We start from the raw sequence: 17,498 nt of genomic DNA on the forward strand, positions 1-17,498 counted from the left end.
TTTTTTCCGTGTATAATGCGCCCCCATGTATAATACGCACCCTAAAAATGGCATGTTGATGCTGGAAAAAAGCCTGTACCCATGTATAATACGCACCCAATTTTTTTTTTTTTTAAGTCCCAATGATCGTCACACACGCAGGGAGGCAATGGGTCCCATTTTTATAGTCTTTGGTATGGTCTTAACTAGGCCGGATGTATTTTTTTTGTTGGCGTTGATTTCTCCGACTGCCCGTAAAGGCACCACCGCGATCAGATGAAAAGAGAGGAAAGTGACGTGCGGACATGTGAAAAAGGCGGCTCTGTATGGGAGAGACGTTGAAGAGGAATAAAAACACCCTTGGAAACCAAAACTTGCCCCTCGTCGTGACTCGGAGCCGTAACAAATGTTTCGGATTTGTGTAGGGTACATTGTGACAGCAAACGAGCAGGTGATTGAGCAAGCGTCTGATACGAGAGCATTGCGTTCGTATGGAGCGTGTTTGAAGTGAACAGCAGAGACGAAAGGAACAAGGCAAAGTGTTGTGAAATAAAATATTACCTGTAATACGCATTTTGTTATTTGCTGATTGTATTAAACTATCACATTCATTGTCAGTCAAGAAGAGAAGAGGACTATTATCCCTTCTTTGACGAAATGACCAGAGCACAGTACAAACACACTATTGTTCTTTCGGTATTTATTCAACCCGCATTCTTTCACAACATGACAAGAAGAGAACAATACATGAATCAATACTCGTACCAGTACCATGATTTTCTTAAAAAAAAAAAAAAAAAAAAAATTTAAAAAAATTTGTACCCATGTATAATGCGCACCCCAGATTTTAGGACAATAAATTAGTTAAATTTTGCGTATTATACACGGAAAAAAACGGTATGTGCTGATACGTGCACAAAAATCGGAGCATTCTGACGATTTGCAAGTGTAACGTGATGTAATTTATTTGAATGTTCAGAGATAGTTGTGTTTTACACGTAACAGCTGTCTGCAACATGAAAGGGACCATTTCCACAATTTTCAATGGCCGTGCATGTGCAACGGCGGCCGTCATCCCTAGGGTATGGGGACCAGCCGTAAGAAAATGCCAAAGTTTCTATGAACACAAGTGGCTTTCATAGCCGTATTTATTTGCAACAAACTTTCAACAACAAACTTTCAAACTTGCGGTACCATAAACGCAGATATAAACTGTAACTCAGCAGTGATGATGTTCAGCCTTGCGCCGCCACTTCCGGTCAGAAAACGGATCACGCGACCAGTGCTTCTCACACATTTTATTCCGGCTGGTGGTAAGCACGGAAACACTTCACAGTGCACAGTGCCACGCGGCACTTGGAGCACGCACTGGACGGACGCGACTTGCAAGTCGGCAGTGCGCACTTTCGGCCTTGCGCCGCCACTTCCGGCCAGTGCTCCACGGTGTCGAAGCGGGAGTCATCGGCAACTGCGCACACGCGCGGTCTGGCCGATCTCCGAGCTCGAGTGGCGCCTGGTGCTGCAACCAGAGTTCGGGCCACCTCGCGTCGGAACTCCAGCAGAGACATCCCGCCGTGCTCATCCAGCCGGTGCAGCACCCAGCCGGTGCAGCACCCATGCACTGAAGACGGCCGCGTCCAGCATCCAGGTGAATATCGGCCACCACCACTTCTTCCGGCGCATGTTGATGCGGTAGAGCCCGATGCTCTGGTCGGCGCGGTCCGTGCCGCCCATGCTGCGGTTGTACAGCTGGACAACAAATGGATGGTCCACTGCCACCTTCTTCTTCTCCTGCCTTGACCAGCGTGACACCTTCTGCAGAGGATGCTCAGCGGCGAGGGTGGAGGCGATGGTGACCACGGCGTTATCCTTCCACCGAGTGAGCGCAATCTTGTATGCCGTGTCGTACACGACAGACACGGCACCACGCGGCTTCCTCTTCATAGCCTTCTGATCTGTGATCGGGCAAGAGCGCGGGATGCGGTTTTCTCGGATCGTCCCCTGCAAGCGTAGCCCCGCCTGCGCAGCTCTGCAACTAGCGGGAGGCCGGTGAAGTAGTTGTCTATGTAGATGCGTAGCGGAAGTGCACGCACAGCATCGGGGAGGTTGTCCAGAAGTCGAAGGAGCGTGCCACCGCCCTTGCCGAACTTGCGTTCCACTTCAGAGGCATCTACACTCGCCCCCTGGTAGATGTCGAAGTGGAGCAGGAAGCCGTTGGTCCCACTGTTCAGGCACCAGGCCTTGAAGCCGAACCGCACCGGCTTGTTTCGGATTGCTTGCTTGCATCCGTGTCTTCCAAAGTATTCAATCATTGCCTCGTCCAGATCAAGATTGCAGTCCATTGGATACGCCTCCCCGAACCGAGCGTTGAGGATGTCCATCATGGGACGCAGCTTTGTCATCCGGTCGCTGCTGTTCAGGTGCGCGTTGTCGGCACAGTGAATGTAGCGGATGATCTCCTCGAACCTGTTGCGTGACATGGCCCCAGCGACGAGGGCGCAATGGAGATCTTCATCTGTGTTCCAGTAGTGTCGGCGACTGGGGAGCTGGTGGTAACCCGAGAGCAGCAAGATCCCCACCACGCGCTTCAATTCTCCGATGGTGAGCTGGAGGTTGGAGTCAGTCACTGCCGCATACTTGATGGTCTCTCGAACAAGGTGAGGCTATACATCAGAAAGGAAGAAGTCCAGCTTCTGAACTGCGCTCTTTCCAACCAAAATTGTGGGGACGGCGAGAGGCCTGGCGTCCGGGAATATTGTCAGGCGCGTTTTACTGTTGGTCCAATTGTAGTCCAACGCATCTTTCTGCGAGCGTTTCTTTGAGGTGGAGGCCTGTTGGGGCTCCTCTTCTTCCTCAGTGTCGCCATCATCATCATCTCCGATCACACGTCCGTCGGCGAGGACCACCACGGCGGGAGCGCTAAGCTGCCGTCCCGAGAGATTATTGAACGTTCCTCTGCAGTCTTCCTCGCCCGTGTCTTCGTTAGACTCCAAACTGACCACGGGTGGAGCAATAAAGATTTTATCCACAACTGCGTCCTCATCTTCGATTGCATCGAGGACATCAATCGCCGACTGTGTACCCATAGACGCGGAAAGTCTATGTATAGATGTTTCGCATAAAACAATACATAGAGGAAATACGTTAGAGCGAATCATCACTGCAATCACATATGTCAATAACCATTATATGATAATTGTTCCCTAAAAGTTTCACCCCGCTATCTCGAGTCTATCATAATTTCCCGGAGCTCACCTTTTTGCATCTTCCATCGTGAATCGCGATCGTCCGGCTTCGCTCACTTAGCACGAGTGACTCATAAACTGGAAAAATGGCAGCGCTTCCGGGTTCGACAGGTCAAAGGTTGGTTATAACCGGATACAATCGGCACGAATGCTTGTCGTCATTTGAGGGCGTCGGAAGCTGCGGAAATTGGAGCGTCTACATGCAGACTAAAGGCTGAAAGGTTAAATTCATCCGCGTTGTGCCATTGAAGCGGGGTGCATTCAAAGACCAGTCGTACAGTCGGAACACTCATTCACTTCACCAAAAAGCAACAATATAATTAAGTGAGCTCTTTGCATAAACCTCGATGCAAAGAAACTCCTCTTTTTGGGTACAGGCTACAAGGAGTATATATTACAAAGGAGACTTTATACTTAATTGTGATCATCATTCATCCATCCATCCATCCATCCATTTTATTACTCAGGTATTTTCAAAGCAAATTAATATTGTTGCATTTATTAATTTGCTTTAAAATGACAGCGCAATATAATTAAAAGCTGACACTATAGCAATGTCAAACGTGTTCATTTAAGAAAAAGCCACACACGTTTTGTGATCAAATCTTTCATAACGAGAATGATTTGAGTGAATTGATTTGAATGAATAACTGAGAAGAGATTTCAGTTCTGAAGGCTCCTTTTGTCCCAAGCAAAGTGACAGATGGTGGGGAGGGGGGATAAAAATTGTAACAGGAACTCTATAAAAAATGTCAAGCCGTGAGAATTTGTGCCCCCCTCCCATTTTGAGAACGGTGAGTCCTGGACATCGACTGGCTTTTTTTCTATCTTCCTGGGGGTCTGTTCAGGTTGTGTGGCAAATTTGAACAGGTTCCCTCATTCCTAGGCCAAATTACAGGGGGGGAACAAATCCTCACAGCTGCCCCGTGAGGATATGTTCCCCCCCCTTATTTTGAGAACGGTGAGTGCTGGACTGCAGCTGTTTTTTTTCTGATGATTTGTGCAGTGAGTGATACCGTTATTACTGCACTTTATCAATTTCTTTGGCCTTATTTTGGTCAAACAACTTTGTTTCTTAATTATATAACATACATAAAAAATTATAACTTTAAACTTTAAGAAAAATAAATAAATTTAATTTTTTTAAATAATAAAATAAAATGAAAAAATACAAATTCTAATTAAAAAAAAGCAAAATGGTCTTCAAGCAAGCTTCAAATATTTAGCATTGACAAGTTTGAATTCAAGACAATATTGTTTGACCAACAAAGGAAAGAAAACATTATTATCTACCGTTTATTTCCATGTATAATGCGCCCCCATGTATAATACGCACCCTAAAAATGGCATGTCGATGCTGGAAAAAAGCCTTGTACCCATGTATAATACGCACCCAAATTTTGACTTTTTTTTATTTTTAAAAATTTTTTTTTTTTTTTTTAAAGTCCCAATGATCGTCACACACGGGTGTGGTGAAATTTGTCCTCTGCATTTGACCCATCCCCGTGTGATTTTGATCCATCCCCTGGGGGAGAGGGGAGCAGTGAGCAGCAGCGGCGCCGCGCTCGGGAATCATTTGGTGATCTAACCCCCCAATTCCAACCCTTAATGCTGAGTGCCAAGCAGGGAGGCAATGGGTCCCATTTTTATAGTCTTTGGTATGACCTGGCCGGGTTACTTAAGTCCGTAAACATAAAATTATTTCAGAAAAAAGATCATCTTTGGGAACAACCGGATGTTATTCTGCCGGTCAGTATCACTGCGCATGCAGTAGCAAACTCGATAGCGAAGAAATATGTGAGACTCTCAACGGGATCACCAATATTTGAGTGATGTTCCAGTTATTTATCACAATTATTTATTATTATAATAATAATATATATAATATATATAATAATTATTTATTTATTATTCACAATTGTCATGGTGATCTTTCTGGTGATTTCTTAACTAGGTTGGATGTATTTTTTTTGTTGGCGTTGATTTCTCCGACTGCCCAGAAAGGCACCACCGCGATCAGTTAGGTTAAAATGAAAAGAGAGGAAAGTGACGTTGTAAAGAACCATCCGTGACAAGATTTTCTTCAAAAATTGTTGTACCATGATTTTCTTCACAAAAAAAAAAAAAAAATTAAAAAAAATTGTACCCATGTATAATGCGCACCCCAGATTTTAGGACAATAAATTAGTTAAATTTTGCGCATTATACATGGGAAAAAACGGTATTTGTTTATTTATTTATTTAACATCCAATATTGTATAGTTATCAGTGCACAAATCATTTATTTACATATAGTAGACCGTTTTAAATGGGGGGGAACATATTCTCACAGAGCACCCATGAGGATATGTTCCCCCTGTAACTTGGGCTAGGAATGAGGGAACCTGTTCAAATTTTTCACACAACCTGAACAGACCCCCAGGAAGACAGAAAAAAAACCCATCTGGAGTCCAGCACTCACCGTTCTCAAAATAAGGGGGGGGAACATATCCTCACGGGGCAGCTGTGAGGATTTGTTCCCCCCCTGTAATTTGGCCTAGGAATGAGGGAACCTGTTCAAATTTGCCACACAACCTGAACAGACCCCCAGGAAGATAGAAAAAAAACAGCTGCAGTCCAGCACTCACCGTTCTCAAAATAAGGGGGGGAACATATCCTCACGGGGCAGCTGTGAGGATTTGTTCCCCCCCTGTAATTTGGCCTAGGAATGAGGGAACCTGTTCAAATTTGCCACACAACCTGAACAGACCCCCAGGAAGATAGAAAAAAAGCCAGTCGATGTCCAGGACTCACCGTTCTCAAAATGGGAGGGGGGCACAAATTCTCACGGCTTGACATTTTTTATAGAGTTCCTGTTACAATTTTTATCCCCCCTCCCCACCATCTGTCACTTTGCTTGGGACAAAAGGAGCCTTCAGAACTGAAATCTCTTCTCAATTATTCATTCAAATCAATTCACTCAAATCATTCTCGTTATGAAAGATTTGATCACAAAACGTGTGTGGCTTTTTCTTAAATGAACACGTTTGACATTGCTATAGTGTCAGCTTTTAATTATATTGCGCTGTCATTTTAAAGCAAATTAATAAATGCAACAATATTAATTTGCTTTGAAAATACCTGAGTAATAAAATGGATGGATGGATGAATGATGATCACAATTAAGTATAAAGTCTCCTTTGTAATATATACTCCTTGTAGCCTGAACCCAAAAAGAGGAGTTTCTTTGCATCGAGGTTTATGCAAAGAGCTCACGTAATTATATTGTTGCGTTTTGGTGAAGTGAGTGAGTGTTCCGTCTGTACGACTGGTCTTTGAATGCACCCCGCTTCAATGGCAGAACGCGGATGCATTTAAAGACATCAAATGAGAATAATCCCTTATAAAAATTAAAATTGACTGACGCAAACGTGAGTTCTTCATGTTTTTATTGAAAACAACATAGTGCTGACGCCGTACGACGCCGTACGACATCGGTTTTTCGCTTTCCAAATAAGGCGTGCGCGCTCCCGCGGCAGGGGGAACAAAATCTTACGGTGGAACCAAATCAAGCACAACACCTGAATTGCCCACCCCTGGCGTATGGTGTATTTGGTCAGAACCGAGGAGGAGAAGAAGAAGGAAGTAGAAGAAGAAGGAAGTAGAAGAAGAAGAAGTAGAAAAAGGAAGTAGAAAAAGGAAGTAGAAGAAGAAGTAGAAGAAGAAGAAGTAGAAGTAGAAGACGAAGAAGAAAAAGAAGCGACAGGCGCCATTGTCGTGAGTTAAAAGTTGTACTTTGTTCCATTGGTATTGTTTTACTTGTCTATTGCATTGTTATTGTCGTAAACTACACTGACTCGTCTATGAATGGGATAACTGGTCGGTCGGGGCGTTTTCGGAAATTACAATTCGAGCCTGCACAAATTCAACTCTGAGCGAGGAAAAGGCTGGTCGAACGTTTGTTCTTACTGTCTATTTTATGAACCGTCCACTGTGGTGAATTGTCTTTGTTGTTTCGCTGGTCTCCAAAAAAAACACTCTGTGGACAATGGCTGTCCCAGCGAAGCACTCCAGTGACACACGGCTGATTGGGAAAATATTTTATTCAACCGATGTCAAAGTGATGTCTCTCCAAAAGTTTGAGTGGCCCCAAGAGCAAAGATGTTTCAGCTCTTGACAGCAAAGATGTTCGCCCCAAAAAAGCCCTCGCACTTCTTGCTCTTGCCCTTTTTTCTCTCTATCTGTTCTCCCCCATCATTTGTACCTCGTAAGACAACAGCTGCGGTCCGAGTCTCACTCTACTGGTCGCTTCCGATGCCCTTAAAAGGGCATGGACAAAGGTCTTCCTGGTCACGGACGAATGGCCCTTCCATATTCTAAGTACCTACACATTACTGAAACTAGAGCTTCTCTGTACCGCAAAAATAGCCTATGGTCTCCTCACTGCAACTAGGTCACCGTTTAAGGTGACATACAGATGCATAGAATCCAAAATTTACCTCATTCCCCCCTCCGGGACTTTATAAATGTCCCGAAAACGGTCCAAAAAGAGATGACATCCAAAAATCTTCACCCAAACAAATTTTCTGGTCACGTCTACAATGGCCTATACCTGCACAGTCTATATCATGCTCGAAGCATGCTACTTAAGGTTATCTTAACTAGGAAAGCTCAAACTACTTTGGTATCCAATTGCTCCCTGACAGCAATCTGAGGCCTCTCAGGAACCACAAATAAAGAAAATTGAAGTCCACATTATCCAAATGACGATAACCACCCCCCTCAGGTAATACCTCAATACCGTCGATAATTTATGAAGCACTGAGTTTGGCGTGGTCCGTCAGAAACCTCAAAAAGTTGCCGGCCCTCCCTCAAGAAAAAACCCTGCCAATCTAATGACATGGAAAAAGAGGGAGGCCCTCTCTAACATCCTCAGTGATTCCCTCCACCTGGTGTCAGCCAGGTACAAGGAGTCCTGGCATATATCACAATCCACAAAACAGTATGAGCTCACAAAACAGTAAGGAAAAGAAATGACATGTTCACAGACCGCTAAACAGTCAAACTGCATTGTCATAATGTTAATATGTGACAAGCTAAATGAATAAGACAAAGTAATGCGGCATGTAGTCATCAGATAAAGTAATGAATGATATAATATTGACGCAATATCACAGCATGCTGCAACGTTGATGCGCCCTCAGTGTTGCCCCCCTTGCATATGTAAGTGCCTGTCGATGCAAAGTCCAGTCCACTGAATGCTCAGTAGTGAATTTGCGCCGGGATCACTGCCCAGGGCCTGCCGTCCATCCAAAATCTTTGTCCACTTCACCGTCCTCAGAGTCTCTTTCCAGGCCCCGGTCAGCGTCCAGGGGTTTTGCAATAATCGGGAGCCACTGCCAGTATTTAACGATGACAACAGCACAAAACCTTGAGTTGCAATGAAAAAAGCAGCAATGCCCAGCATAGGCCGGAAGTCCTCCCGGCCCCCTTCGGTTGCCCCTAGTAGACGACATCTCCATAACCAGTCGTCAGCAGACAAAATCTTCTCTTTTGGGGTTGATTGGGGCACGGGGACGGCTGGTGGTCGTCGTCTCATCGACGTGCTCAGTAGAACCTCCGAGGCGTTCTCGGCATCTACTCCTATGATCCAGAGGCCCACGTGATCCCTGAAACAAACAAACAAACAAACAAACAAACAAACAAACACTCCCCCCCCAGGAGTTATGAATAATCCCCCTTATTTCTTGTCGTGTTGTCAGTCTCGCAAGATCCCTCCTGTAGCAGAGTAACTTCTACCTGTTCAAGTTAGTCTTTCCTGCTGCAGCTGTCACTGTCTGAAGTCCTCAATCACTCATTGCAATCGCTCTTTCCCAGTCCAAATATTAATTTTTACTCCAAATTTTCCCTTTGATTCAAATTTTTCTCAGTATTCTCAAATGGGTATCAGTCCTGTCAGTTTTGTTCACCCAATTTGTTTCTGTACATTATCTTTGTCTCCCCTTCAAATCACCTTACTGTTCAAATCAGTCACCCTTTTGAATGGACCTCTAACCTTCCCAAAATGATTTAACTATTCAACCCTTTTCAATATTTGTTATGCAAATTAACCCTCTTAAAATGTGTTCTTAACTACTTTCCCTTTAATAGCAGCTTTAACGTATTCATATGTTAAGAAATTTTCCCTATTCCTTGTTTCTGGTCCGGCTTCCCATTTTATTTAATTACCTTCCAAACATTTGTTGTCTATTGTGCTGCAGTCTAATCCCTATTAGCTGTATGATTTGTCATCATTCGTGCTTTTCCTTTGACACACTTTAACCGTTACTGTCGCTAGGTTGTTACCACGCTTTGCATCCATTCCAGACTGTTGTCTCCCATTAACTCCTTTCCTTTCGAGATGCTTCTTCTGCTCCTTCCATCACTGCCTGTTGAATTCTGGCACGTCCTGTTAAAGCCTCAAAAATAATTGAATCCGAAAAAACATTGAATGTCACAAATAGCTTTTATATCTACTTACTCATTTAAATGTAACTCCCCCCCCCTCTGACACATTCACTCAATGTGTCACCAGGCATTCAAAAAGGAACCGGCAAAACGTCCTACCGCATCATCATATGCCTTGCAGCCAGTTTGTCGAACCTTTCACTCATCCAGAACCGTCATCCCCAAGTTCCTGAAAATTGACCGTTCACCCCACACTCGGCAACAAAAACAAAAATCGACGCACTCCTGCCAGTGAGCATACAGCCCTGCTGACAGCGGACACTCGTGCTCACAAAAACTACACAGGCATCGAGTATCAAAATAAAAATAGACACACAACGAATCATGGCGCCCGGGGATTCTGTCCTGAAAATCATCAATCATCATAAAAATCAAAAGGGTTAGGGTTAACATTTTCACGTGAATTCAATATAAACTCTCCAAGACTGCAATCGACAACCTGCAAAATTAATACATGTTATAAAACAACCAGCAATCTGCTCCTTGGCTGGTGGTTGATGCTGCAATAAGTCAAGTGACGCACAGAAACAAAGCAAATCTTGCACTTGCCACAAGCAAAGCTTAAGTTTCAAATGTTTGGTTGTCATCCACATAGTCAGTCATCCGGTCGGGTGAGTCCAGGTTTGTCATGTCATATCGTCCTAGTGTTTGATATTAGTCCTGTTTTGTCCATCCATGTTGCTGAAATGGGCCTTCTCCATGAACTATTTTGTTGTTCATGGTGCCTCTGATTAACCATCAGCTGTTGGTTAATGTTACAACTCATCACTCATCAATCTTGGGTGTTCCAGTCTCATGTGAGAGGAATCTTACCCTCAACTGTGACCCTTTCACCCCAACTCCAAAATACTTTGGCCTTTCACCCTGTCCCAGACACACATACACATTCTTAACCACACAAGTGCCAATTCAGTCACCTTCATCGCTCAGCTCTCATTGCACACCAAACAAATTTAGTATGTGTAAGTGAGTAGGTAATCAGTGAATATTGAAGGTAACCCTTCATTTCTGGATGTTCTGCTCAATTAAATATTTCATACAATCGTACCTCACTTTTACCGCAAAACTGTCAATTAAATAACTAAAAAATTCTGTTATTTCTACTGCTGAGCCTGTTCAAGGGTGAGCATGGGGAAAGAAGCAGCCTCAGATGGTCCTTAAATAATTTTATCCTAATCAATCAGTCTGATCGAACAGCTGGGTAAAGATACTCAAAAGGCTCCCTCCGACAGTCTACTCCACTATGTTGTTTTCACTTTGCCGTGTCAATGCATTTGTTATTCGAGTCCTATCACATTTGTCATCTCGTTAACTGTCATTTTGTGAGACTCTTATGCAGCATTATTCTTAACTGTCAAACGTTTCCATGGCTGTTATTCCTTGAGCCTATCGAACTTTCTGACACCAGAATCCCCAGTGAGGTGTAATTAACTTCTAATTTTATTAGTTAGGTCCATTGAACAATCTAGCCACCTCTTGACTGCATCCTATTGGGTCCTAATGTCCTAGTTTCATCTCCAAATTGTCAATGACTATATGTCTAATTGTTAAGCTGGATGGGCTAAATGTGATCCTACTCTTATTTCGTACAATTTAGTTCTATCCAAATTTATCCTCTGATTAAGATGCTTTTTTCTTTCTCTGTAACATTACACATTTTGTTCCTGATTTCTTCATTTATCTTTTATCAAGACTCCTCAGTTGTGTCCAGCTCAGTGCCCAAGCAAGCTTCCATTCACTTCGACCCAAGCTCCACCAAGTTTGACAACGCCTCAGCAAGGTGTCCAGTTTGCTTGATGCACATTTCAGGTCTCATGGGTCTTTCGCCGCACCTCATTGTCAAGTTGTTGTCTTTAGTTGTAGCCTCAGAGCCAACTCATTCCTCACTCTCGGATGAGTCCATTTTCAACTGAGTCCATTCTCATCTTGTAAGTTCTTTCACTCTTTGTACTCGCCTCAGAGGATGTCGTTTTCCTCCGGAGCGTTGTGCTCCCCCCAAGCACAGATATAGTCCTTCTTTGCTCTTGCAAAAGGTCAAAGGTGCCTCAGAGCCATGCACCGTTTTCTTGTTGTTCTCAGCTGTCGGTGGAGTCTCAGGATCAAGTTTCATGGTCACTGCTGGATACTGGAAAAGACAGACTGGGAAACCAAACTTAAATATCGTCTTCCAATTAGCCATTAATTTCCTAGTACCTTTTGTTAATCAAACTTCAAATTCTACTATTAACAAGAATTTAATATATTTGAGAAAAACGTCTCCTTTCCTTCATGAGCTCTTGGCTGTATTGTGATGGACCTAATTTGAACCATTTTAAAGTGGCAGATTACCCCAAACTTAAAATTGTAAGTCTTAACTGTGATTTCTCTCAATTATACTGTGATTTCCAGAAGCTCATCCTATTTTCAGGCTACATTCCATCGTTTGTTTTCCTGCCTTTGATTTTATGCAATCCTCTCCATCATCTTTCCTCTTTTCCTGCTTTTCCCAATTTTGCGTACAGAATGTACATTATTCATAAGTAAGTGATGTTCCAAACATAGCATCATCTCTGGTTTGACCTCAGTATTATTGGTGTTATGCTCACTTACCGATATTACTGGACTATCTTGAATTTTTCATTCTTCGCCACTTACATCGAAGGCCATTTCTCAGCTGTTCACTTTTCCCATGCTCCAGCTAGGCTCCATTATTCGAATCTAGAATGTGATTTTCATTTGAATTTCTTACTCTTGGACTTCTGAATTGCTCCTATCGCTAATTTAGTTGTACCGAGCATACTTTTACAAGAGTATTCAAAGAACCAACAGATTACTACCAAATCCAATATCTTCTCGTTGGCATCTCCTCCTCTATTTTGGACTTACTGCTTTTGACCTGTGCGTCTTGTTACAGTGGGCACTGGTCAGCCTTGTCGGGCCAATGCAATTTACGAGCAGGCTCTCCATGCATACAATTCAGTCCTATGTCTAAATCCAGAGAATTCCTTTAATTCCAGCTGCCGCTGTGGCCCTCACTTGATACCTCTCTTGCTCTCATAAATTAGTGTTGACCGGTTGAGTTTTCTTTAGACACTCAAATCACCTATATTTGTGTTGTAGTGGTTAGCCCTCGCATGCTTCTACTCCACTTGTTAAACGGCTGTTAAACATTAATTCTAAGTTCATGCTGTGTCTCTATATCCTCCTGGAGACAACGGATGTATCCGCCGTCTCAGGTTTTTTATGTAACTAGAAAATCAGAAGTATTGAGAAGAGCCCCAAAGAAACGGGTATCAATAATTTGTTTTCAATTTTGCCATCCTTTCAGCAATTTAAATTAATAAGTTGAGCTTTTCTTCAGATCCAATTTCCCATTCCTCTCAGAATGCTAAAAGGAGCGTCAGCTGGCCTTAGTGGGGTCCCCCATTATTTACGAGGGGGCCACACTCTTCTGCCACCGCTTGCTGTCGTCCCAGCATGTTTTTCTTTAGATACATCTATATTGGTGTCGTATTGGTTAACACACGCATGCTCCTATTTCTCCTGTTGGTCATGCATTCTTTTGCTCCTTCAGCATTCCGTCTTCCACCATTCTATCATAGTTCCTCTCGCTGCTGGCAGAGCAGGCCCCTAAAATGGGCATAAATTTGGCCCTGTGCACCGCCTCGACGTCACCGCGCGGGGAGGGGCCAGCCTTAAAACACAGTGGGCAGGTACAGGTTGGCCACCCTGCCGCCCAGGGGGCCGGATCCCCCTCCCCGCGCGTGCAGCGCAGGCGGGCACGCGTCCCAAAGCAACGGGAGCACACCATCCTATCCGTTCCTTTTGCTGCTTCTACAAGCACGCGCTCACACCCATGCGCACTCATGAGCATAACCACAGACACGCACGCACTCACGAGCACGTACACACACACTCACTCACGGACACGCACACACGCACACACACACTTACTTACGGGGCCCCACACACACCCACAAATACACATTTCAAGCGTCCCTTCACGCGCAAGCTCAAACAGACAACATTAAGCTGACCGAGTTCACAAAGATTACACAGGAGACAGAACAACGGGATTCGAATCCATTTCCACATTTTGCCTCTTTCCAACTGCTGCTGAGCAGTTTGGTCATTTTAACTGTCATCAGAGCAGATGCACTGACAAATACGCACGTCTTACTTAACTTTTGTTTCGTTTCGTTTCGTTTCTAGTAGCGCTGTATATTTCCCCTTTATTCTGCAGAATTTAACTTAAGTGTGCACACAAATTACATTTTCTCCACATGGTATACCAATATTAACCCCCCCAGAGGCCTCTTTTCCACGTTTTCCATTTTCACACAGGAGCCGCACAGCACCTTCGTCCAATAGCGGTTTTGTCGCAGGCTCAAATTTATCGAACTTTGACAGACGTGCATGCTATTACAGTACGCCTCGACAAATCGGGATCGGACCGTTGACGCAAAAACGTACCAGCTGCCTCGGTATACGAAAAATGACAGCCCACCGGGTTTACCTGTCATTATCTTGCACCAGCGTTTAACTCGAGGAGCCTTGTAACCCACAAACACTTCTAATTCGATCAGTTTCCAAACGACGTGGCTTACGCGCGCTTTATTTTCCTCGGCACCCTTAAAAAAGGGTCTGACCGGATCTCGGCACCCATAACCGGGTCTGGCCGGACCACTTCGGCACCCTTAAAAAGAGTCTGACCGGGTCACTTTCACATTCATGCTCACAGTGGATGCCAAGGCTGCGCACTTTTCCTATTTGCCAAACGTGGTCAGCGCAAGCCTCCCTTTTTCGCTCGACTTTGACAGAGACTACCACGGCCGCCGAACATCTCGACAACTGCACTTGGCCCGTACGGCCATTAGGTGCGACTGCAGTGTCCCGGCTTGTCCCAGGAATTTTAACCGTCTGGGGGCTAAGCGGGTGGCTGTCTCTTGTCGCAACAGTGTTCAATCGTATCTGTGTTTTTGCCTCATTCACACAGCTAAGATTTCTATCCTCCATCGGATCTGTCGCCAAACTCAAGTCCACGTTTTATGGGACTTTCTGCTATTCTTTTATTGTGACGGCCAACAGCGATGTCCCAGACAACCTGTCCGGTCACGTTTCTTTTTTCTCATTCATCATTTCTCACCAGACATGTCACTCACTCCGCTGTGCACATTCCCCATTAAGTTTTAAGTTACTGTTCACTTTTTATTTTATTTTTTATTTATTTTTTCTATTTTTATTTTACTTTTCCTTTGCTGTTTCTATTTGGGGCCACTTCCCCTTCAAAGGTCGAATTATGACGACTTTTGACTAGGAGAGACAACTTACTCCCGGAACAGCTCATGGCCACATCAGATTCGTCTGTAACTGCCCCCCTCAAGGGGCCAAACCCCCTTTTTTCCAAGAGTCGAGCATATCGCGGCAACTGTGGGCGAAGCATCTCACCTTAATGACAGCCGCTGGCCGGGCGCTGGATTCTCGCTCAGGAAGCGGGCGGGAATTCCCTGGGGGAACACGAATCCTGTTCGTGACGCCAAAAATGTGGTGAATTGTCTTTGTTGTTTCGCTGGTCTCCAAAAAAAACACTCGGTGGACAATGGCTGTCCCAGCGAAGCACTCCAGTGACACACGGCTGATTGGGAAAAGATTTTATTCAACCGATGTCAAAGTGATGTCTCTCCAAAAGTTTGAGTGGCCCCAAGAGCAAAGATGTTTCAGCTCTTGACAGCAAAGATGTTCGCCCCAAAAAAGCCCTTGCGCTTCTTGCTCTTGCCCTTTTTTCTCTCTATCTGTTCTCCCCCATCATTTGTACCTCGTAAGACAACAGCTGCGGTCCGAGTCTCACTCTACTGGTCGCTTCCGATGCCCTTAAAAGGGCATGGACAAAGGTCTTCCTGGTCGCGGACGAATGGCCCTTCCATATTCTAAGTACCTACACATTACTGAAACTAGAGCTTCTCTGTACCGCAAAAATAGCCTATGGTCTCCTCACTGCAACTAGGTCACCATTTAAGGTGACATACAGATGCATAGAATCCAAAATTTACCTCACCACAAATTACATGACCTAGGCCAGGGTGATTTATGTTACAAATGATTATCAATCAAATAAGATGAATTGTTTTAAATATCCTAATGCAGCAGTAACGGGACATGACAGACCACTTCGCGCTTCATCTTTCGTTAATGCGCTACTTCACGGGTTTATAAGTGACGGGAGAATACTGCGGTCAAGCCATCAGACTTTCGTTTTCTCGTGTTCAAGCCAGCCGCTCTTTAAAAAAAAGTGTGCCCCTATTTCAGGCGTTGCGGTAAAATAGAGCGAAGGAAAAGCAGAGCAGTGTGATAGCATGTAAACGCCATAAAAGAGAGCAAATTGTAAACATAGCATTCCGATAGCATGTAAAGACTTCAATATAAAAGCTTCAGGTGTTGCGGTAAAAGAGAGCGAAAGAAAAGAAGAGCAGTGTGACAGCATGTAACTGCCGTAAAAGAGAGCAAATGAAAAGCTTAGCAGTGCGATAGCATGTAAAGACATCCGGTTATCAAAATATTCAGGCGTTGCGGCAAAAGAGAGCAAAGTAAAAGAAAAGCAGTGTGACATCATGTTAACACCATAAAAGAGAGGAAATGGGAAGCATAGCGATAGCATGTAAAGACATCCGGTTACAAAAAAAAAATGCTTTAAATTCCTAATGTCTCACCATGTTGTAGTTTTGTCAATTTTCAAATAAAAAATGTGTTATTGACATGCACATTTAAAAAAAAGCCTCAGCCCGCAGTGGGAAAGCATAGCAGTGTGATGGCATGTAAAGACACCCGTTTTTCAAAATTAAAGATAGTAATTTGTCATATGCCGCACCATGTTGTGTTTTTGTTATATTTCAAAATGAAAAATGTGTTATTGACATGCAAATTTAAAATAGCATCAGCAGTGGGTTTTAATATACCGTATTTTTCGGACTAAAAGTTGCTCAGGAATATACGTCACATCAGCCATAAAATGCACAATGAAGTGAAAAAAAACATATAAGTCACACCGGAGTATAAGTCGCATTTTGGGGGAAATTTATTCGACAAAATCCAACACCAAGAACAGACATAAATGATCAACAGGCTAAACGATACGGTATGCTAACGTGACATAAACACAAACGAAGAGCTGAGAAAGAGCCTGACGTAACATTAACAGTTATCCAAATAAGTAACATAAATAACACCTTTATCAAACCATCTGTGTCACTCCAAATCATTAAATCCATCGATCGTCCTTTATGTAAACAACGCCGCGTGTGCGCCGCTGACGTTGGGCTCGTCGTCAGTTGCAGTTCAAATTATTCCACAGGCCCATATAACGATATATAAAGTATATATCAAATTCCTAATATATAAACAACAATATTATCAAACCATGTCAAACCATTTTATTCGCCATGATTGAGCGTGCCAAACAAGGAATTTGACTTCGGTACATCACAGCCTCTGTTCAACATTTAGGTGACTAACAACACTCAGGATGTGTGAAAGATGACAAATATTCTCAAACATCCCCTGATCTTAAACTCCCAGGAGGGCAAGGAAAAACTTAAAACTTCTACGAGGGGAAATGAGAAACTTTGAGAAGAGACCACAACTGGAAGGATCCCTCTTCCAGGATGACCGGGCTGCAATGGATGCAGAGAGGACACATAGTACAAACAGTGTAGACAATTCAAAAAAAGGTGTGGAGAGCAGAATGTTATTGCACAGCAATGACTCTGAGACTCTAAGAGTGATGTGAGTTCGTCAGAGCAACAGCCTGGGGGA

General features: G+C 43.8%; 2 protein-coding genes across 3 annotated transcripts in view; one reads left to right on the forward strand and one right to left on the reverse strand.

Annotated features, from left to right (window-relative positions):
• Positions 1-1,557: 1,557 nt before the first annotated feature.
• LOC119128448 (piggyBac transposable element-derived protein 3-like) lies at positions 1,558-3,065 on the reverse strand. Its single transcript, XM_037260841.1, has 3 exons — positions 2,694-3,065; positions 1,985-2,642; positions 1,558-1,934 (listed from the first exon to the last, which is right to left on the reverse strand). The coding sequence occupies exons 1-3, from the start codon at positions 3,063-3,065 to the stop codon at positions 1,558-1,560; spliced, it is 1,407 nt and encodes a 468-aa protein (XP_037116736.1).
• A 3,840-nt stretch (positions 3,066-6,905) lies between these two features.
• The window catches only part of spdl1 (spindle apparatus coiled-coil protein 1), a 177,549-nt gene continuing 166,956 nt past the window's right edge, over positions 6,906-17,498 (forward strand). For both annotated transcript variants that reach the window (XR_005099208.1, XM_037262836.1), the window contains exon 1: positions 6,906-6,980. The gene's annotated coding sequence lies outside the window, so the exon portion shown is untranslated. The remainder of the gene's footprint in view (positions 6,981-17,498) is intronic.

This window comes from Syngnathus acus, chromosome 10 (genome assembly GCF_901709675.1).
Source record: "Syngnathus acus chromosome 10, fSynAcu1.2, whole genome shotgun sequence".
NCBI classification, from domain to species: domain Eukaryota; kingdom Metazoa; phylum Chordata; class Actinopteri; order Syngnathiformes; family Syngnathidae; genus Syngnathus; species Syngnathus acus.

Bases quoted from the DNA above. Each gene is read 5' to 3' on its own strand.
- LOC119128448 (XM_037260841.1), bottom strand. From the start codon at position 3,065: ATGGGTACACAGTCGGCGATTGATGTCCTCGATGCAATCGAAGATGAG. The intron at 2,643-2,693 runs GTTGGAAAGAGC...TCTGATGTATAG, and splicing joins TCGCCGTCCCCACAATTTTG to CCTCACCTTGTTCGAGAGAC. The intron at 1,935-1,984 runs GCAGGGGACGAT...GCCCGATCACAG, and splicing joins GCGCAGGCGGGGCTACGCTT to ATCAGAAGGCTATGAAGAGG.